This window comes from Lolium perenne, chromosome 2 (genome assembly GCF_019359855.2).
Source record: "Lolium perenne isolate Kyuss_39 chromosome 2, Kyuss_2.0, whole genome shotgun sequence".
In the NCBI taxonomy this organism is placed as follows: Eukaryota; Viridiplantae; Streptophyta; class Magnoliopsida; order Poales; family Poaceae; genus Lolium; species Lolium perenne.
In genome coordinates, this window is record NC_067245.2 from 294,737,843 (window position 1) to 294,759,588 (window position 21,746).

Genomic DNA, 21,746 nt, shown 5'->3' on the forward strand with positions numbered 1-21,746 from the left:
AAAGTATTTTTGAGCAACTAAAGTAGGATTAGGCACGCATATGTCGACAAATCACAAAGATGCGAAGAGGTGCACGTAGACTCGTTTTTCCTTGGGATAACTTGGCCACGTCACGTCTAGTAAGTACCTCGGAAAACTCTGCTACGTCTCCTTGTCGCCCCCACCTCTCCGGAATAAATCCGTGACGCGACATGTCCACGGCCCGCAGCTCTCTCTACGATTCTGCTAGGAGTACTCCCTACTAGTCTCCTTCCTCCGATTCTAGCTCCGTATCTCCAACATGATTGCGCGCGGCCTGCTCCGATCCAATGCGTCCTCGCAGGTGACCACCGACCCTCCCTCTTCCTCCCCTCGCCTTTCTTGTTCCTCACAGTCACTAGCGAGGTAGCACGGGTGTAGAGCAGCCGCGCCGGCCTGGAGCGGAGCCGCCAGTGAGACAATGGTCTGTCCCGCTGTGGTCGCCGCGATCTGTGACTCGCGCCGTCGGCGATCGCTTCCTGGAGATAAGGGGGTCACGCTGGGCGGAGCTGGATGATATGCCTGACTGGTAGCCTCTTATCCAAATTCGGGTCAGGAGATTCTCAAGGGGGGATTTTTTTCCCTCTCGATCCGCTTTCCGGTGATACTAGTTTGTGCGGCTCTGTGCCGGAATCTGCATCTCCTTGGAACCTATCTTTATGCTTCCGGTTAATCACGCACGGGTTTACTTTGCCTGATTCCGCTTAGTTCCCTTTAAACGTTCGCCCTTCAGTACTTTCAGTTACTAGCTTTTGTGCAACTTTTGTAGCAGCACTATATGCATGAATAGTTGTCCACCTGGGATCACTGTGCCATTTAGGGGCTCCAAACATTCATACTGTGTTTGTTCTTTCATGTGAAAGTTGTGATGCTTATGATCCACTGCACACATTCAGATGCTATGACTGTATGGCATGACTATTGTTTCACTACTTTCTGTGCTGTTCAGACTTCACATGTGACCTGCCCGATTCCTGCCACTGACTCTCACAGCTAATGTGTGATGTTTCATTTTATTTTCCTGAATTCGCAGGCAAACAAACTAGTGAAGTATTTAACCGGCACTGGGAGTGTACAAGGGCATGCAGATAGTTTGGCAAATGCATCAGTCAGACATTTCAGTTCAGCGCCGTCTCCTCAGTCTAACTCAACTGAAGAAAATGGGTATATATTATTTCCTCTTTTTTTTTTTAGAATTGTCACACAGGTGCACCCTGTTATGCTCCGAGGTGTATGCAGATTAGATTCTGTGTATTTACTAGCTACTGCTGATTTTGGGAGTATGATGTTACCAGGTTTAAGGGGCATGGCATGTTGGCTCCATTCACAGCTGGATGGCAGAGCAGCGATGTGCACCCGCTGATTATTGACAGATCTGAGGTGTGTGAGCTTCTCACACTAGCATCATATTTGTTTAGTTGCCTTATCATGTAGGGAATCTGTATATGGAAACTTATGATGTTGGTTACTCTTTACCATGTTGGTGAGCCATATATCTATGTTTTACTTATATAATGTTCAACTGTATGCAGGGTTCTTATGTTTATGACAACAATGGGAATAAGTATCTAGATTCTCTTGCTGGACTATGGTGTACAGCTTTAGGTATGTACAAGTACAGTCGCAGAATCGTGCATTCTTTGGGATAATATATCTGCATCACCATTTTTTCTGGCTTTAGAAGTAATGTTTAAACTGTAATTTTGTTCCCCTTTCATGAATTCACAAATTCTTCAGGTGGTAGTGAGCCTCGATTAGTCAAAGCTGCAACTGACCAATTAAATAAGTTACCCTTCTATCACTCATTTTGGAATCGTACAACCAAGCCAACATTGGTAAGTTTCTGCGCCTTTTATTGACCATCGGTTTGTTAGATTCATTTGTTAAATTTACATTTACAAATAGTGATGATGGAGATACTTTGGTACTTTTAGGATCTCGCGGACGACCTTCTTAGCATGTTCACTGCAAGGAAAATGGGAAAGGCATTCTTCACAAATAGTGGTTCAGAAGCAAATGACTCACAGGTATGATTGCTGGAAGAACTGATGATTTCGTGCACAAACTATAATGTAGATGGCAATAAATTTGGAGAGCTTTCAAACATACTATTCATTAAGAAGGGTAGCAACCATACCTACAAAATATGTTTCTATTAGTGTCATTCACATCTGGAGGGAATCACTGAAACCTGTTTTACATAGTGTTATGTTAGTATGTTGAAAACACATCACTAGGGACCTTTTTCTCAGGAAAAGTAGGGCAGTGAAACATAAACAGTAGGGTGGATTGTGAGAGTATCAACAAAATAAACCTTTTGGGTCCTTTTTAGAAGGCTAGTAATCAGTAGCTACTGCTCCCTGGTTCACCGCTTACACATTCTGGGAGATAGGCATAGTTATTTTGCTGAGTGTATCTAGCTGATTTATAGGCTGTACTGTATCCACAATCGTTTGGTGATAAAACACTAGTGATTTTTATGCTGTTCGTTGAATTTTCCTTGTTCCCCTCTTCTGGTCTTCTCATAGCACTGGTCTGACGGTTACAATATTTACTCTTGTTCCTGTACAGGTCAAACTAGTATGGTATTATAACAATGCATTGGGGAGGCCAGACAAGAAAAAGTTTATTGCACGATCAAAAGCGTAAGAAACATAATTTCTCAACCTTTTGCACTTGAAACTAAGAAATATATGTTTTGCTTTATTTGTTAAGTAATTTGCATTATCATTAATGTCTCGTGCCATCACTTCAGTATTATTGAAGTCTCGTTTTTTATGTTCTTTATGAAACATGGTGCTATTTTGAATGTCACTCTTACTATTGTTGCTTTTGTTGCAGATATCACGGATCGACATTGATATCAGCTAGTCTCACTGGGTGAGTATTGGCCTAAAAATAATGTTTTCCTTATAATGTGGATTTTCTTCTATCGGTACCTAATATCTAGTACCCTGAAGAATTTATTAGTCCATTTGTTATTGATACTTACTTAATTTGTTAATTCCTTCTGTATTTTTAGTCTTCCTGCCCTGCACCAGAAGTTTGATCTACCTGCACCTTTTGTTCTGCACACAGACTGCCCTCACTACTGGCGCTTCCATCTTCCCGGTACATTTTACTTCAGAGTTTAGCTGTATGATCAATGCATCCCATTTTACTAATGAGATGGTTTTGATGTGTGACAGGTGAGACAGAAGAAGAATTTGCCACAAGACTTGCAAATAATTTGGAGAATCTTATCCTCAAGGAAGGACCAGAAACAGTAAAGTCTTCTTGTCACCAAAGCTTATATTATGCAATATAGGTCCCAAGTATATTACTTGACTAATATATTTTTCTGTTTCAGATTGCTGCGTTCATTGCTGAGCCTGTGATGGGTGCTGGCGGTGTCATCCCACCTCCAAAGACCTATTTTGATAAGGTGACAATAAACAGCTTCAGCTACAGCTTTTATATTGAAGTCTTGAATTTTTGTTTTTCTTGTTTATCATATCCCATTTTCTTGTGTATCAACAGGTTCAAGCAGTGGTTAAGAAGTACGACATCCTTTTCATAGTAGACGAGGTGCTTTACATTCACTTCTCAAGTTAAACACACACACACACACACAATCTTAGCTAGTAAAAGAACATATGAAACCACTCGATGTAACTGATATTAATTGATTATGCCTTTTAGGTCATTACCGCATTTGGAAGGTTGGGAACCATGTTTGGATCTGATATGTATAACATCAAGCCAGATCTAGTCACCTTAGCCAAGGTAAAATTTCTTTCACAAATATATATGAGTACGTATTAATTATCCAATGTTTGCTTAGCCATGCCAATTCCATGACAACAGGCTCTTTCATCTGCCTATGTCCCCATTGGCGCAACCCTTGTTAGCCCTGAAATAGCAGATGTGATTGATTCTCAGAGCAATAAGCTTGGTAAGTGAATGGCAGTGCGTGAGCTCAGTTTCTCATATATGCATTGGCATGTCCCAGGTGCTTTTTAAAAAAGAATATATACTTGATGAGCTTTTAGACACATAAATGTGCTGAGCGGCTGCCCTTTTTTTCAGGTTCATTTGCTCATGGCTTTACATATTCTGGTCATCCAGTTGCTTGCGCTGTCGCCATTGAAGCGCTGAAAATCTATCGGTATAGTGCACTTCCCATAGCAGACAGTGCCCCTGCCCCTATTGGCTTGTTGTTCCTGATGAATCTTTCCAACTATTTGGTATCAGGGAAAGGAATATTCCTGATCATGTGAAGCAAATTGCTCCGCGCTTCCAGGAGGGAACAAAGGCCTTTGCAGGAAGTCCAATCGTTGGGGAGGTACCCATCTGTTCTTTTTCGTGGTAGATACTCATTTGTTGTCCAAAAGCATAATCGATATGCTTCTGTATGCAGATCCGTGGTGTAGGGTTGATACTTGGAACTGAATTTGCTGACAATAAATCACGAGATAGTCCATTCCCTGCAGAATGGGGTAAGTCACTATAAACTAATGACAACCTGCCGTTATTTTTTGGGATACTTGTTCAGAACAAATCTAGAAGATTATTGTACAGGGAAATGTAGAACTGCTTGTCGTATTCTGGGATATACATGTATCTTGAAACCACAAAGTATCCTTACAAATTGTTTCCCTGATGGCATCTTCAGGCGTTGGTGCTATCTTCGGACAGGAGTGCCAGAAGCGTGGCATGCTGGTTAGGGTTGCCGGAGACAGCATTATGATGTCGCCGCCATTGACAATTACAGCCGACGAAGTAGATGAGGTAATATCAGAAATCACAGCACCGCCATCATCCTTTCCATTTTGGGGTTTGTAGTATAAAAAAAAATGAAATTGGTACTGAACTGTCTCGCTCTGAAACTCTTTCAGCTAGTGAGCATATATGGGAAAGCTATGAAGGCCACTGAGGAGAGAGTGGCCGAGCTCAAATCCAAGAAAAATTAGACAAGATGCAGCACGACGATGATGATAACGTCGAAGGCGACGGATGACGGTGGCATTGGATGTGTACAAAATAATTCCTTGCTCTCGGCGTGAGGTGGTAATAACGCAGCGGAAGGAACGGCCTTTCTTGATGTGCAAAATGGCGAAGTGTTCTTTCACAAAGCATCGGTGATTGATGATTTGATTACACACACAAGATAGATTGCGTACAATCTCACATATAAAGATAATCTCTTAATAAAGCCCCGTTTATATGTTTGCCATATTGGAAATTCCTAATTATACTGGGCAGGTTGAGTTTAGAATGAAATATTTTCAAAGAGTTCCTTATGAGATTTATGCATCCAGTCGATAAGACTTCGAACGACTCATATTTATCTACTCATACAACCAAAACCAGTTTTAAGGAGTACCTCCGAAGAGAAGATACTGAACATTACAAAATGCATATCATACAAGTAGTCTGGCACAATGCTAAAAAAATGTGTGCGGTTGGGCGCGCATATGCATTAGCTAGCGACGTAGCAGCCGGCGAGTAGGCGGCGGCTTGCAAGCGCAAACGAGCGAGACGTCGTCGACGACGGGCCCACAGAGCGTGCCGGTGGTGTCGGCCATGGTATGATACCCCGAGCTATAGAGCACCACTCTCGTCCGGTTCCCCTGCGCCGTGAACTCGAGCTTGCCGCGCATGTGCCCGCCCGTGCCCCGGGATGGATACTCGACGGTGACCGTCCCCTGTGCCCCCGTGGCCGCCGCCACCACGCGCATGGGCGGCAGCTCTGGCGCGCACGCCACGCACCCGTCCCGGGCATCCCCGACGGAGAACTCCATCCTGCACGCCGCTCCCGGCACGGTGTCCACCTCCTGCACCAGCGCCACCTCCGAGCCGACCACCAGCTCCACGGCCCGCGCGCCGCCTGGCACCGCGTAGTGCGCGGCGTCGACGTACTTGGCCACCTTGGAGTAGGACATGACCATCCAGCCCGGCAGCGGCGACACATCGTCCTCGTCCATGGGCGGCACCAGCACCCCGCACGCCGTCCCCGGGATGATATAGGGCCCCTCCTCGAAGTCCCCGTTCCTCAGCAGGTTTCCGCCGCCGCCCCCGGTGTCGCTAGGCGCGCGGAGCTTCTTGATGGCGACGGCGTCGACGATGGGGCCGCAGGCCGGGTCGTCCACGCCCTCGTCGCCGTGGTGGATGACGAAGGTGACGATGCCCCGCTCGGCGCGGAAGGCCCAGGCGTAGGAGTCCCAGCCGCTGGCGCTGTACACGGTCTGGATGGGGATGTCGCTGGCCGGCGTCGCGGCTTCGTTGCCGCCAATGGGGACCGCGGAGAGGTTGAGCCACTCGGCCTGCGCGCAGGTGCGCGAGGCGCTGAATGTGACGGAGTAGTAGGCGCCGCGGGTGACGCTGAGCTGCTGCCGCACGGAGGCGCCGTTGCCGAGGCGCAGCGCGTGCACGCCCTCCGGCACCGCCAGGACCATGTCGCCGGGGCCCAGGCTCTTGCCGGAGTCGATGTACTCGACGAGGCCGGTGATCCTCCAGTAGGGGATGGCGTGCTCGCCCGTCACCGTCGTGCCGTTCATCTGGGACCTGTTGGGCGGGTACTCGAAGTTGCCGTTCAGCAGCGCGCCTGCATGCATGCGTGACGTGTCAACTACTAGTATTTTTGCTTGTAGCCGGGCATGCAAGATCCCAAGTTGGCCATTTCAGAATTCAGACAGTAAACTAGGGTTTGATTTCTGCCGCGCGGCACCTTGGGAACCAATTAAAACGTCAACGCCAGCATAGTATTTTTCGGGCAATGTTACACCCTGATAATAAAGAACTAATATCACAGTAATCATGCAATGAGCGGATCGGAAGTGATCGATTCGACGATCTGTTACCTTCCATGGATACTCATCGATCGTCACCGGCCGGCGGCCGGCCTACATGCATTGCTGGGATGGATGATCGCAAAGCTCACTAGGTAATCATGCAATGGAGAGATGCAAGAGTGGCTTTCGATGCTCTCACCGTCTCCGGCGGAAGCATGTCGGGCAGCTGCCCCGCAGAGGAGCAAGAAGAGCAGCGCGACTCGGCGCGCACCGTCGGCCGCCATCGTGATTGTCCGATTTCCTGGCGAGATCGGTTGGTATTCCCCCACTTCGACCGGCGGCGAGCTGATATAAGTAGCTGCCGGGCTGTGAACAACGCGCGTACGCTCTCGATACTGGAATCTAAGCTGATTTGAGTGCTATGATAGTGATACGTTAGCTTAGCCAGGGGACTCGCCCTTGTACTTATAGGAATGGCAGATGTGCTAGTTCGTAGCTAAGCTACCTAGGGCGCTCGACCGGCGCGGTGACCATGTGAGGGAGGCACGGTGACCGTGCGCGGAAGGCGCGGTTCCGGCGCGCGGCGAAATTATCGGCCGTCCTCCCTCGTCTAGATCCGCTGGACCTGCTGCCCTGCTAGTGTGCAACCGCGCGCGGCCCCTGCGTGGCTGCGTGCGGGCACGTGTGGCGCAGTGCAGCCATGGATTGGATGGCCGTTGAGATGGAGATTCCGGCGCCATTTGCTTCCCTTGATCGGGCGGCGGGTGTGGCTGGGCTGGGTGGCGACTGGGGGCGGCACACCGCACCCGCACCACCTCGCCTGCGCCTTTGACTCTCCATTATACCCACATGCAGTGGTGACACAGCCCGTTTCCTCTGTGTAGCCACGTTTCTTCAGATAGGATGGTCATGTCCATGTGCCATACCCACATGCGCACTGGCATGAACGTTTTCCCCTATATCTCAAACTCTGTTTCTTCCGGCCGGTAGGATGCCCATGTCCATCGGCACGTACACTGAAGGCAGGAAAGAATGGAATCAAGCGCGTGTTTGGTTACCTGCATCCCCTTGGCTCGCATCGGTCCAGCTTTTTTTAGCCCGTTTGGTTACCTGGTCGAGGTCGTGTTCTTGCACGAACCGCTTCTCAAAGCACTCTCGGGCCAGCCACTCCCGTTTCCGCACAAGTGAAGAACGCGGCGTCCTCACAGAGCCACAGCGGGAGATGGCGGGAGCTCGCACGGGACGGCGAATTCTCGGTGGGCTGAATTTGGTCACCGCGCTTGAATTTTCGCCAATGTATATAGGGGAGGCTCTCTCACCGGCAAATCCAAATCCCCCATTTTCCCCCATTTCGAGCTCATCCACCGTCCCCGATCTAGCGACATTACCGGCTCTACCTCACCCGCACGGTCGGCGAGGCTTGCGGCGACGAAGGCGGCTGTGGCGGCGGCTACTGGCCGCGGAGGATGGTCGTCTTCTTCGTCTGCGTCGATGACTTCGGTTGTGGTAAGCTTCTGTAAACTCTAGCCTTAGATCTAGATCTTTTGGGTACACAATCGGGGTCTGAACGAATCCTTGTAGGACATTCCTTCGTCGCCGGTGGAGGTTGTGGATGTTTTCCAGGTTCCATCTGACTCTACGACGGGGGCGGTGGTGCTGCCTGCATCTTCCACTGGGACGGTGGTGCTGTCTGCATCTTCGCCAGGGTCCCCTGCTTCCCCTACCTCGGTGCTGCGTGTGGCTCCTTTGACTGTAAGACCGATCTTACCTACCTCGCCGTTCATTGATGTGGTACTGGTAGTTCATAGATCTGCTAGTGCTTAAGGATGTCCATGTGGTAGTTCTTTGATCTGCTAGTGCTTAAGGATGTCCATGTGATAGTTCATTGATCTGCTAGTGCTTAAGGATTTCCATGTGGTAGTTCATTGATCTGCTAGTGCTTAAGGATATCCATGTGGTAGTTCACCGATCTGCTAGTGCTTAAGGATTTCCATGTGGTAGTTCATTGATCTGCTAGTGCTTAAGGATTTCCATGTGGTAGTTTATTGATCTGCTAGTGCTTAAGGATTTCCACGTGGTAGTTCATTGATCTGCTAGTGCTTAAGGATATCCATGTGGTAGTTCATTGATCTGCTAGTGCTTAAGGATTTCCATGTGGTAGTTCATTGATCTGCTAGTGTTTGTCATGTAGGCGATCATACCTTTGGGCTCCATCTATGATAGCAAGCAACTAGCAATGATTTGGAAACCTGAGCTATCAGAGTTTGTGCTGAACCGGTTGGTTCAGCTCGTCCGTAGCGGCGTCTGCTTCAACATGAGATTCAAGGAGCAGCATATGAAGAAGGTAGCCGCGGATGTTCTTGCATTTGTCGGCGTACATGTCACCACTTTTCAGCTGTACAACCACATCAGAAACTGGAGGACGCAGTGGAGCGTCATCATGAAGATGAAATCCGATCGCATTCTGGACTGGAGCGAAGATGGTTGCTGCTTCTACGGTGGTGATGAAGGGGCGGTAGACGAGTACATCCAGGTACGAAGCCTCATTGAGTTCCTGCATTGATCTGAAAGTATATATATGTCAATGTCGTCTGCACTAACATGAGTTCCTTGGGGATTGCAGCGGTACCCGAAGCCCCGATCACCAACTACGCTCAAATGAAGACGATCTTCACTCTCCGGTTCGTCTGTAAGGCGCAGATGTTCCAGCCTAACTTGCTGGTCAGGGATATCGACTTCATTGCAGACAATGAAGCCGATTATGCTGTCTACCATAAACTGCAACCACCGGAGAGGAGGACCTGGCTCCGCAACCAGTTTCTTGCTTAGTGCTTCTGCTTTCTTCTCATGATCCGCTGATTTTGGGAGGTGATCTTGTATCCCTCCATTAGCTAGGACTTGCTACAACCTGATCCCTGTTTTGTAATGATGAACTTCTTCGAGGTGGTATATACTAACCCCTCGTGACGAACCTGTGATGCATCACAAAGTAGTTGCTTCGTTCGTGATACATCGGCCACTAAGTAGTAGTTGCTGTGTATTACCAGCATCTTTTCTGATGAACTGAGTCTCATGTGTGTTGTTATTCAGTATTGGGTAACCTCACCACTCTAAGTGAAGGGGTTACCACAACACTGAATCTCATGTGTGTTGTTATTCCAGGCAACCAAACGCGCCCCAAGTGAAATCGTGATGGGATTCGTAGCATAGAAAACAAAAAATTTCCTACCGCAAGAACGAATAACAAGCCAAGATCCAATCTAGAAGATGGTATCAACGAGAAGATCATGAGACTAACCCTCGAAGATTTCCAAAGACTACGAGATTAGATCTCGTTGTTGCTGTAGTTGATCACTTGCCGCTTTCAAAAGCGCGTAGAAGATCTTGACGGTGCCACAGTCGGGCAGCACCTTCGTACTCGGTCACACGTTCGGTGTTGATGACGACGTCCTTCTCCCCGTTCCAGCGGGCAGTGGATGTAGTAGGTCCTCCTCGGAATCCCGCCAGCATGACGGCATGGTGACGGTGGTGGTGGAGATCTCCGGCAGGGCTTCGCCGTAAGCGCTGCGGGAGAAGAAGGGGGAGGGAGTAGCTAGGGTTTGGGAGAGGAGGGCTAGGGCTGCGACTTGTGCACCTCTTGGGGCTCCCCTTGCCCTCCTTTTATAGGTGGAAAAGGTCCTTGGGTCGTCCAAGACCTGCCCCCCAAAGTTTGGGAGAGTTCCGGTAGGTTTCTGTCAGCCGAAACCTACTAGAAGTAGGACTCTTTTGCCAAATCCGAATCTGCCTTAGGGGAAACTTCTTAACCCTTAAGGAAAACATGGATACACCTATTATGGAACCCTCCGGACTTTCTTAGACAGCCCGGGTCGTACCGGACACTTCCGGAACCTTCCACAATATTCCGGACTATTCCCGTCCTTTCAAAACCTTCTAGAAGCTCCGGTCAAAACACCGGACTTTTTCCGAACCCCGGAAAATGACTTCCCATATATGAATCTTATTCTACGGACCATTCCGAATATCCTCGTGATGTCCTAGATCCCATCCGAGACTCCGAACAAAATTCGAACTCCATTCCATATTCCATATCTACTTAAAACGACATCAAACCTTAAGTGTGTCATCGTACGGTTCGTGAACTATGCAGACATGGTTGAGACTTCTCTCCGACCAATAACCAATAGCGGGACCTGGAGATCCATAATGGCTCCAACATATGAACGATAACTTAGTGATCGATTGAACCATTTACATACGATACCGATTCCCTTTGTCACGCGATACTCTACTTGTTCGAGGTTCGATCATCGGTATCACGATACCTTGTTCAACCTCGTTACCGACAAGTACTCTTTACTCGTACTGTGGCATATTATCTCTTGTGAACCAGTCACATGCTTGCAAGCTAATCAGACGACATTCCACCGAGAGGGCCCAGAGTATATCTACCCGTCATCGGGATGGACAAATCCCACTATTGATCCATATGCCTCAACTCACACTTTCTGAATACTTAATCCCATCTTTATAACCACCCATTTACGCAGTGGCGTTTGATGTAATCAAAGTACCCTTTCGGTATAAGTGATTTACATGATCTCATGGTCGAAGGACTAGGTAACTATGTATCGGAAGATAATAGCAAGTTGAACTTAATGACATGATCTTATGCTACGCTTATTTTGGGTGTGTGTCCATTATATCATTCATCTAATGACATTACTTTGTTATTAATAACATCCAATGTTCATGATCACGAAACCATGATCATCTATTAATCAACAAGCTAGTTATACAAGAGGCTTACTAGGGACTCCTTGTTGTTTACATAACACACATGTATCAATGTTTCGGTTAATACAATTATAGCATGGTATGCAAACATTTATCATAAACATAAAGATATATTATAATAACCATTTTATTATTGCCTCTTGGGCATATCTCCAACAGTCTCCCACTTGCACTAGAGTCAATAATCTAGTTTACATTTGTAAAGATATAACACCTTGGCCTTCTGATGCTTTATCATGTTTTGCTCATGGGAGAGGTTTTAGTCAACGGATCTGACACGCTCAGAAACGTATGTATTTTTCAATTCATTTGCGTCTCAACGCATCACTCATTTTCCAAATGAGTCGGCATTAATCGTATATGTTCAGTCTTCTGGTGGAACCTTAATTCCGCGGTCTGAAATATGTCACTAATATTGTCACACACAATATAGCTTCAAAGTTCTGACACTATCGGAACTACACCAAGTTCTCAAAGAACTTCTCGACTTAACATCCTCAGTCATTGTCAAAACAATGACATACTCTGCCTTTGTTTGTAGAATCCGTCACAATATTTAGAACTCTTCTAAATCTAGCATTGTGCTACCTTTTAAACAACACTTAGCCTAATTGAGATTTGAAATTCATTTTTACATGTGACCAAACTAATATCGGTGCAACACTTTACAGTGATTTGTTTGTCATTACCCCATACAAAACTATATATATCCTTGGTTCTTCTAAAGTACTCAAGGATATTCCTACTGTTGTCCAATAATCATCATATGAATCATTCTGGTATATGCTCCTAACTCTTTAGAGCACAGGACATCTGATTATGTACATATTATTCGTGATCTAAAATCACTCATGTGGTTTTACTCATTGAGTGTTAAATACACTCAAGTCTTGTTAAACCTTCTCATGGAAAAGAACACCTTCTTAATATTTTTATATTGAACTACTTCAATATTCATTCTATGTACTTTTAACTTAAACTTATTATGTGTTCCAATCTATCTTCATAGATCTTGACACTAAATATGTTTCAGTCCATATCCTTTCATTGAAGTTAATTCTCAATGAATTTTTTTATTCACATCAAGTATATAATTACATCATTTATAATCAACGATATGTCATCTACATAAAGTATTATAAATATGTCTCAGCGCTCCCACTTAATTTCTTGCAAATGCAAGCATCTTCATCGTTTCTGATGAAATCAAAAAACTCTTTAACTATTTCATCCGGTGAAGATTCCAACTCCACGATACTCACTTCATCCAATTTAAGTTTGTATACTTATCTAGTATTTCACGGACTAGCAAAACTCTTTGGTTTGTATCTAGTATACATCCTTCATACATACTTCTGGTAAGGAATATATTTCTGCCATCCTACTATCATATCTCATAAAATAAATATGTAGCGATTACTAGAATAATTCACATAGACTATAAGCATTGCTACAGAATATCTAATCTTATCGTAGTCAACTCTTTGACCTTTGTCGTAAACAACTTTTCGACAAGTCGAGTGATGTCTACGCACACTTCTATTCCTTTAGACAGTGTTGGGCCTCCAAGAGCAGAGGTTTGTAGAACAGCAGCAAGTTTCCCTTAAGTGGATCACCCAAGGTTTATCGAACTCAGGGAGGTAGAGGTCAGAGATATTCCTCTCAAGCAACCCTGCAATTAAGATACAAGAAGTCTCTTGTGTCCCCAACACACCTAATACACTTGTCAGATGTATAGGTGCACTAGTTCGGCGAAGAGATAGTGAAATACAAGTATAATGGATGATTGTAAGTAGTAATTGCAATCTGAAATAAAGATGGCAGCAAGCAAACATGTAACAGAACTTGTTGGAAACGGTGTTTCAATGCTTAGAAACAAGGCCTAGGGATCATACTTTCACTAGTGGACACTCTCAACATTGCAATCATAATTGAATATAAATAAGCACTTCACTATACTATTCTGAATTACTCTCTGGCCGGATAACGAACACTAATTCACCGTGTAGGGCTGCAAAAGCAAACCTTAAAGATGTATTCCCAAATACTAATAAACACCCCACGCTGTCACTGTGAGCATTCAAAGGAGGTACTAACACACCACAATTTCATAGAGATATCCAACTCAAATCATAACCCAGTGAACAAGTATTATGTGAAATATAGCCTAAGAGACCCACACGGTGCACACACTGTCACCTTTACACACGTGGGACAAGGAGTCTCTGGAGATCACATAAGTAAAATCCACTTGAATAGCATAACGACATCTAGATTACAAAGCTCATCATATGGATCTCAATCATGTAAGGCAGCTCATGAGATCATTGTATTGAAGTACATGGGAGAGAGAGATTAACCACATAGCTACCGGTAGAGCCCTTAGCCTCGGAGGAGAACTACTCCCTCCTCATCATGGGAGACAGCAGCGGCGATGAAGATGGCGGTGGTGTCGATGGAGATGGCTTCCGGGGGCAATTCCCCGTCCCGGCGGCGTGCCGGAACAGAGACTTCTGTCCCCCGAACTTGGCTTCGCGATGGCGGCGGCTGCGTAACTTTTCTCGTCTCGTGGCTTATATTTTTAGGGTTTTCACGACGGAGGGACTTTATAGGCGAAAGGGCAGCCTCGGAGGGGTCCCAGGGGACCCACACCATAGGGGGGCGCCCCCCCCCTTGGCCGCGCCGCCATGTGGGGTGGGGTCCCCTTGGCTCCCCTCTGGCCCCTCTTCGGTGCTCTGGAACCTTCCGTGAAATATAAGATCGTGGGCATTAATTTCGTCCAATTCCGAGAATATTTCCTGTGTAAGATTTTTGAAACCAAAAACAGCAGAAAACAGGAACTGGCGCTTCGGCATCTTGTTAATAAGTTAGTTCCGGAAAATGCATCAAAATGATATAAAGTATGAATAAAACATGTAGGTATTGTCATAAAACTAGCATGGAACATAAGAAATTATAGATACGTTGGAGACGTATGAAGCATCCCCAAGCTTAGTTCCTACTCGCCCTCGAGTAGGTAAACGATAACAAGGATAATTTCTTAAGTGACATGCTACCAACATGATCTTGATCAATACTATTGTAAAGCATATGAGATGAATGAAGTGATTCAAAGCAATGGTAAAGATAATGATTAAACAACTGAATCATTTAGCAAAGACTTTTCATGAATAGTACTTTCAAGACAAGCATCAATAAGTCTTGCATAAGAGTTAACTCATAAAGCAATAGATTCAAAGTAAAAGGCATTGAAGCAACACAAAGGATGATTAAGTTTCAGCAGTTGCTTTCAACTTGTAACATGTATATCTCATGGATAGTTGTCAACATAAAGCAATATAACAAGTGCAATAAGTAAACATGTAAGAATCAATGCACACAATTGACACAAGTGTTTGCTTCTAAGATAGAAAGAAGTAGGTAAACTGACTCAACATAAAGTAAAAGAATGGCCCTTCGCAGAGGGAAGCATGGATTACTATTTTTGTGCTAGAGCTTTTTTATTTTGAAAACATAGAAACAATTTTGTCAATGGTAGTAATAATTCATATGTGTTAGGCATAAGACATCCTATAAGTTGCAAGCCTCATGCATAGAATACCAATAGTGCTCGCACCTTGTCCTAATTAGCTTGGATTTACATGGATTATCATTGCATAACATATGTTTCAACCAAGTGTCACAAAGGGGTACCTCTATGCCGCCTGTACAAAGGTCCAAGGAGATAGATCGCATTTGATTTCTCGTTTTTGATAGATCTCAACTAAGGACATCCATACCGGGACAACATAGAAAACAGATAATGGACTCCTCTTTAATGCATAAGCATTCAACAACAGATAATATTCTCATAAGAGATTGAGGATTAGTGTCCAAAATGAAACTTCCACCATGATTCATGGCTTTAGTTAGCGGCCCAATGTTCTTCTCTAACAATATGCATACTCAAACCATTTGATCATGATAAATCGCCCTTACTTCAGACAAGACGAACATGCATAGCAACTCACAAGATATTCAACAAAGGTGTAATAGTTGATGGCGTCCCCAGAAACATGGTTACCGCTCGACAAGAAACTTATAAGAAATAAGATACATAAGCTACATATTCTTTACCACAATAGTTTTAAAGGCTATTTTCCCATGAGCTATATATTGCAAAGACAAGGAATGAAATTTTAAAGGTAGCACTCAAGAAATTTACTTTGGAATGGCAGAGAAATACCACATAGTAGGTAGGTATGGTGGACACAAATGACATAGGTTTTGGCTCAAGGTTTTGGATGCACGAGAGGAATTCCCTCTCAGTACAAGGCTTTGGCTAGCAAGGTTGTTTGAAGCAAACACAAGTATGAACCGGTACAGCAAAACTTACATAAGAACATATTGCAAGCATTATAAGACTCTACACTGTCTTCCTTGTTGTTCAAACACTTCACCAGAAAATATCTAGACTTTTAGAGAGACCAATCATGCAATCCAAATTTCAACAAGCTCTACGGTAGTTCTCCACTAATAGGTTTAAACTACATGATGCAAGAGCTTAAACATGATCTATTGAGAAAAACAATTGCCAAGTATCGAATTATTCAAGACCATATACCAATTACCACATGAAGCATTTCCTGTTTCCAACCAAATAGCAATAAATGCAGCAGCTTTTAACTTTCGCCATGAACATTAAAAGTAAAACTAAGAACACAAGTGTTCAAATGAAAAAGCGGAGCGTGTCTCTCTCCCACATAAGCATGAATTTATTCAGAGAATGAAAATAACAAAACGAAAATAAAAGCACACAAACGCTCCAAGTAAAGTACATAAGATGTGACGGAATAAAAATATAGTTTCACTAGAGGTGACCTGATAAGTTGTTGATGAAGAAGGGGATGCCTTGGGCATCCCCAAGCTTAGATGCTTGAGTCTTCTTGAAATATGCAGGGATGAAGCACGGGGGCATCCCTAAGCTTAGATTTTTCACTCTTCTTGATCATATTGTATCATCCTCCTCTCTTGATCCTTGAAAACTTCCTCCACACCAAACTCAAAACAATCTTATTAGAGGGTTAGTGCATAATCGAAAATTCGCTAGTTCAGAGGTAACACAATCATTCCTAACACTTATGGACATTACCCAAAGCTACTGGAAGTTAATGGAACAAAGAAATCTATTCAACATAGCAAAAGAGGCAATGCAAAATAAAAGGCAGAATCTGTCAAAACAGAACAGTCCGTAAAGACGAATTTTTCAGAGGCACTTAACTTGCTCAGATGAAAAAGCTCAAATTGAATGAAAGTTGCGTACATATCTGAGGATCACGCATGTAAATTGGCAGATTTTTCTGAGTTACCTACAGAGAGTTCTACTCAAATTCGTGACAGTAAGAAATCTGTTTCTGCGCAGCAATCCAAATCTAGTATCAACCTTACTATCAAAGACTTTACTTGGCACAACAATGCAATAAAATAAAGATAAGGAGAGGTTGCTACAGTAGTAACAACTTCCAAGACACAACAAAACAGTAGCAAAATAAACACATGGGTTATCTTCCAAGAAGTGCTTTCTTTATAGCCATTAAGATGGGTTCGGTAATTTTAATCATGCTCTCGCAAGAAATAAGAGTTGAAACAAAAGAGAGCATCAAAAGGAAATAAGAAACACTTTTAAGTCTAACCCATTTCCTATGAAAAGGAATCTTGTAAATAAACAAGTCATGTAAGCATAATGCAACAAGCATAGAAAGGCAACACAAGCGCAACTTCAAGATTCTCAACATAAAGAGGGGAAACTTAATATTATTAAGATGCATATAACCATGTTTCCCTCTCTAATAATAACTTTCAGTAGCATCATGAACAAACTCAACAATATAACTATCACATGAAACATTTTTATCATGAGCTACATGCATAAAATTATTACTCTCCACATAAGCATAGTCATTACTATTAATTGTAGTGGGAGCAAATTCAATAAGATAGCTATCATTATTTTTATTTTTTTTGCGATGAGCTATCATTATTATTCTCATCACCATAATCATCATATATAGGAGGCATATTGTAATCATAATTAATTTTCTCCTCAATAGTAGGTGGACTGAAAATATGATAGTCATCATTGTAATCATCATATATAGGAGGTAAAGTATCATCAAAGTAAATTTTCTCCTCAAAACTTGGGGGATTAAAAAATCACAACCAGCTTCCCCAAGCTTAAATTCTTCCATAGCATTAGCAACAATAGTATTTAAAGAGTTCATGCTAATAACATTGCTACAACTATTTTGCAAACAAAGTTCCATGGGTTTTTTAATTCTCTCTTCAAACACATCATGTCCTAATTCAATATAAAGTTCATAAAGATCTCTAATTTTGTTGTTGTTTTCCATTAAGCCTAACTAGTGAAATAAAAACAAGAAACAAAAAGATATAATTGCAGGATCTAAAGGAGATACCTTCGAGCACTCACACACCGGCAACAGTGCTAGGAAATAGCTTAGTAGTCGGAGGATGTGAATACCTTTTACCTTACCTTCCCGGCAATGGCGCCAGAAAATAGCTTGTTGCCGTGGGAGGCAATTCTCTGTGGTGTAACTTTTCTTCAGATCCCCGGCAACGGCGCCAGAAAATAGCTTGATGTCTACGCACGCTTCTATTCCTGTAGACAATGTTGGGCCTCCAAGAGCAGAGGTTTGTAGAACAGCAGCAAGTTTCCCTTAAGTGGATCACCCAAAGTTTATCGAACTCAGGGAGGTAGAGGTCAGAGATATTCCTCTCAAGCAACCCTGCAATTAAGATACAAGAAGTCTCTTGTGTCCCCAACACACCTAATACACTTGTCAGATGTATAGGTGCACTAGTTCGGCGAAGAGATAGTGAAATACAAGTATAATGGATGATTGTAAGTAGTAATTGCAATCTGAAATAAAGATGGCAGCAAGCAAACATGTAACAGAACTTGTTGGAAACGGTGTTTCAATGCTTAGAAACAAGGCCTAGGGATCATACTTTCACTAGTGGACACTCTCAACATTGCAATCATAATTGAATATAAATAAGCACTTCACTATACTATTCTGAATTACTCTCTGGCCGGATAACGAACACTAATTCACCGTGTAGGGCTGCAAAAGCAAACCTTAAAGATGTATTCCCAAGTACTAATAAACACCCCACGCTGTCACTGTGAGCATTCAAATGAGGTACTAACACACCACAATTTCATAGAGATATCCAACTCAAATCATAACCCAGTGAACAAGTATTCTGTGAAATATAGCCTAAGAGACCCACACGGTGCACACACTGTCACCTTTACACACGTGGGACAAGGAGTCTCTGGAGATCACATAAGTAAAATCCACTTGAATAGCATAACGACATCTAGATTACAAAGCTCATCATATGGATCTCAATCATGTAAGGCAGCTCATGAGATCATTGTATTGAAGTACATGGGAGAGAGAGATTAACCACATAGCTACCGGTAGAGCCCTTAGCCTCGGGGGAGAACTACTCCCTCCTCATCATGGGAGACAGCAGCGGCGATGAAGATGGCGGTGGTGTCGATGGAGATGGCTTCCGGGGGCAATTCCCCGTCCCGGCGGCGTGCCGGAACAGAGACTTCTGTCCCCCGAACTTGGCTTCGCGATGGCGGCGGCTGCGTAACATTTCTCGTATCGTGGCTTATCTTTTTAGGGTTTTCGCGACGGAGGGACTTTATAGGCGGAAGGGCAGCCTCGGAGGGGTCCCAGGGGACCCACACCATAGGGGGTCGCCCCCCCTTGGCCGCGCCGCCATGTGGGGTGGGGCCCCCTTGGCTCCCCTCTGGCCCCTCTTCGGTGCTCTGGAACTTTCCGTGAAATATAAGATCGTGGGCATTAATTTCGTCCAATTTCGAGAATATTTCCTGTGTAAGATTTCTGAAACCAAAAACAACAGAAAACAGGAACTGGCACTTCGGCATCTTGTTAATAGGTTAGTTTCGGAAAATGCATCAAAACGATATAAAGTATGAATACAACATGTAGGTATTGTCATAAAACTAGCATGGAACATAAGAAATTATAGATACGTTGGAGACGTATCATTGAGCTTCTTCAAGGATATTCCATCCAAGTCCATCATTTTTATAGATCCATTTACTTTCAAAAAGTATTCACCTATCTTGGATTTCATGGCGCATAGCCATTTTAATGGAGTCAGAGCCCATCATAACTTCTTTGTATGTAGTTGGTTTATCATTGTTCAAAATCAATCCTTTGTCCACAAATCATTTATTTGATCACAAAGTAAACCATACCTACAAGGTTCAATAGGTACTTCGATCTCCATGGCTAAAACACTTTGTAGTCATGGGAGCCATCATCGTCGTGGCCGCTCCCGGAACCATTTCTGATGCTGCGCTACTCTGATCATTATGCTCAGGTTCATAAACCTTATCAAGTACTATTGTCCTCCCACTCAAATACTTCACTAGAAAACAATCTCTTGGAAATAAGCAAGTAACATTAACAAACACTTTTGTCTTTTACTTCATAGTGGAAAGAATTCCCAATTCTGGGATAACAACAAAGACATTCATCCGGTTTTGGTTGTAAACTTATTTACTTATACCAAAATTTAAGAAATAACTATTAGGGTTTATACCCATGCCATAACTCGTATGGTGTCATTTCAACGGATCATGACGATGCTCTATTCACTGTAAAAGCGGTAGTCTCTAAAGCATAATCCATAAAAATATAATGGCGTCATTTTATTTTATCTCATCATTAATCCAACAAGGTTTGGATACGTCTCTCAGATACTCCACATCACTATGATACTCCATGAACGTGAGTTGTAAAACAATTTCATAACTCTCTTTGATGTTCGCTAAAACTCATAATTCAAATATTTCCACCATGATCCTATCATAGATATTTGACTTTTCTATTACGATGATTTCCACTTCATGCTGAAATTTATTTGAATCCATTCAAATGTTTCAAACTTCTTCCTTATCGAATATATCCACATATATATACTCAATTCATTGTTGTAAGTTTTCATGAAGTAGAAGAATCTCCCGCACACAACTATGCCCAGTGAACCACATACATCATCATGTACGTTTCCACTAAGTTAGTTGCCCGTTCAACTCTTGGCCTATGAACGGTATTTCAGTCATTCTCTTTAGAAATTATTTGCAAGCGCCAAATGATTCAAAAATCAAATGACTCCAAAAATCCATTTGCATGGAGTTTCTTCATGCGTTCCTTTCTAACATGACCTAAATGGCGGTTCCACAAATAAGTGGAATTCAAATCATTTGTCTTATGGCATTTTAGCGTCAGTGTTATGCATGTTTGTTTCACCATAAAGATTTATAATAACTTATCCATCGTACATGGAATACCGTCAAAATTTGAACAACTCATTATTTTCATTTGACCATAACAAAACAACAATTATGAAGTTCTTTATTATAAATCTGAAGGGCTAGATAGAAAGCCAACGACGAACATAATAACACTTTATTTTTGTTCCAGACGTGCATTCCTATCATATTCCTTGTCAGTCACTTAGGCCATTGTATTCTTGTATTGCGTTGTTTTGTATGAAGCTTCATACCAACCAATATGGTACAAATACCCAAGAATTTCATTGTGTGACCAAACAAGGAATACATTCATAACATGTATATCATCTATATACACCTGAGCTAGACTTTCTAGTCTTTTCTTTCTTTCTGCCAATAATCTTTTGTAGTTTCTCTTTTTAGCTTTCCTCATTCTCAGAAAAACACTTCAACATCAATAACTTCTAGGTTTGTTGGTCAAATACCAATAACCTTGAGGTTCTTACTTTGAAGTTGATCATCATATGACAAGTGTTATGGATTTCACTATTAGTAACCTTTTAATGTGATGAATAATTTCGCTTATAATTTTTATCCATCAAATCATGACGACTTTCTGAGACCATGTCTATACATGCTAGGCTCGTAAAGTTTAACCTTAGTATTCGCATGTGCAAATCTGGCTTGCACCCGTTGTATGCACACGTAGAATCTATAACACCCGATCATCACGTGATGCTTCCAAACGACGAGTCTTAGCAACGATGCATACTAAGGACGATCACTTTATGGATATGCGAATATCGTTAGTGCCCAAC

At 43.3% G+C, this 21,746-nt stretch overlaps 2 protein-coding genes across 2 annotated transcripts; one reads left to right on the forward strand and one right to left on the reverse strand.

Moving 5' to 3' along the window:
- The first annotated feature begins 226 nt into the window (after window positions 1-226).
- On the forward strand, window positions 227-5,303 carry LOC127336191 (gamma-aminobutyrate transaminase 1, mitochondrial). Its single transcript, XM_051362977.2, has 19 exons — window positions 227-322; window positions 1,052-1,182; window positions 1,314-1,398; window positions 1,551-1,623; window positions 1,756-1,853; window positions 1,953-2,045; window positions 2,590-2,663; window positions 2,860-2,898; window positions 3,041-3,129; window positions 3,207-3,283; window positions 3,368-3,442; window positions 3,538-3,585; window positions 3,700-3,783; window positions 3,865-3,952; window positions 4,087-4,165; window positions 4,252-4,342; window positions 4,418-4,496; window positions 4,673-4,788; window positions 4,896-5,303. Exons 1-19 carry the CDS (start codon window positions 281-283, stop codon window positions 4,968-4,970), a joined length of 1,536 nt encoding a protein of 511 aa, XP_051218937.1. The 5' UTR covers window positions 227-280; the 3' UTR covers window positions 4,971-5,303.
- Window positions 5,304-5,362: 59 nt separating this feature from the next.
- On the reverse strand, window positions 5,363-7,343 carry LOC127336193 (BIIDXI-like protein At5g11420). Its single transcript, XM_051362978.2, has 2 exons — window positions 6,991-7,343; window positions 5,363-6,604 (listed from the first exon to the last, which is right to left on the reverse strand). The coding sequence occupies exons 1-2, from the start codon at window positions 7,073-7,075 to the stop codon at window positions 5,484-5,486; spliced, it is 1,206 nt and encodes a 401-aa protein (XP_051218938.1). The 5' UTR covers window positions 7,076-7,343; the 3' UTR covers window positions 5,363-5,483.
- Window positions 7,344-21,746: the final 14,403 nt, after the last annotated feature.

Excerpts from the sequence above, each read along its gene's own strand:
- LOC127336191 (XM_051362977.2), top strand. The coding sequence starts at position 281 with ATGATTGCGCGCGGCCTGCTCCGATCCAATGCGTCCTCGCAG. Across the intron at positions 1,854-1,952 it reads GTACAACCAAGCCAACATTG|GATCTCGCGGACGACCTTCT; the intron begins GTAAGTTTCTGC and ends TGGTACTTTTAG. Across the intron at positions 4,789-4,895 it reads CAGCCGACGAAGTAGATGAG|CTAGTGAGCATATATGGGAA; the intron begins GTAATATCAGAA and ends AAACTCTTTCAG.
- LOC127336193 (XM_051362978.2), bottom strand. The coding sequence starts at position 7,075 with ATGGCGGCCGACGGTGCGCGCCGAGTCGCGCTGCTCTTCTTGCTCCTC. Across the intron at positions 6,605-6,990 it reads ACATGCTTCCGCCGGAGACG|GCGCGCTGCTGAACGGCAAC; the intron begins GTGAGAGCATCG and ends GCATGCATGCAG.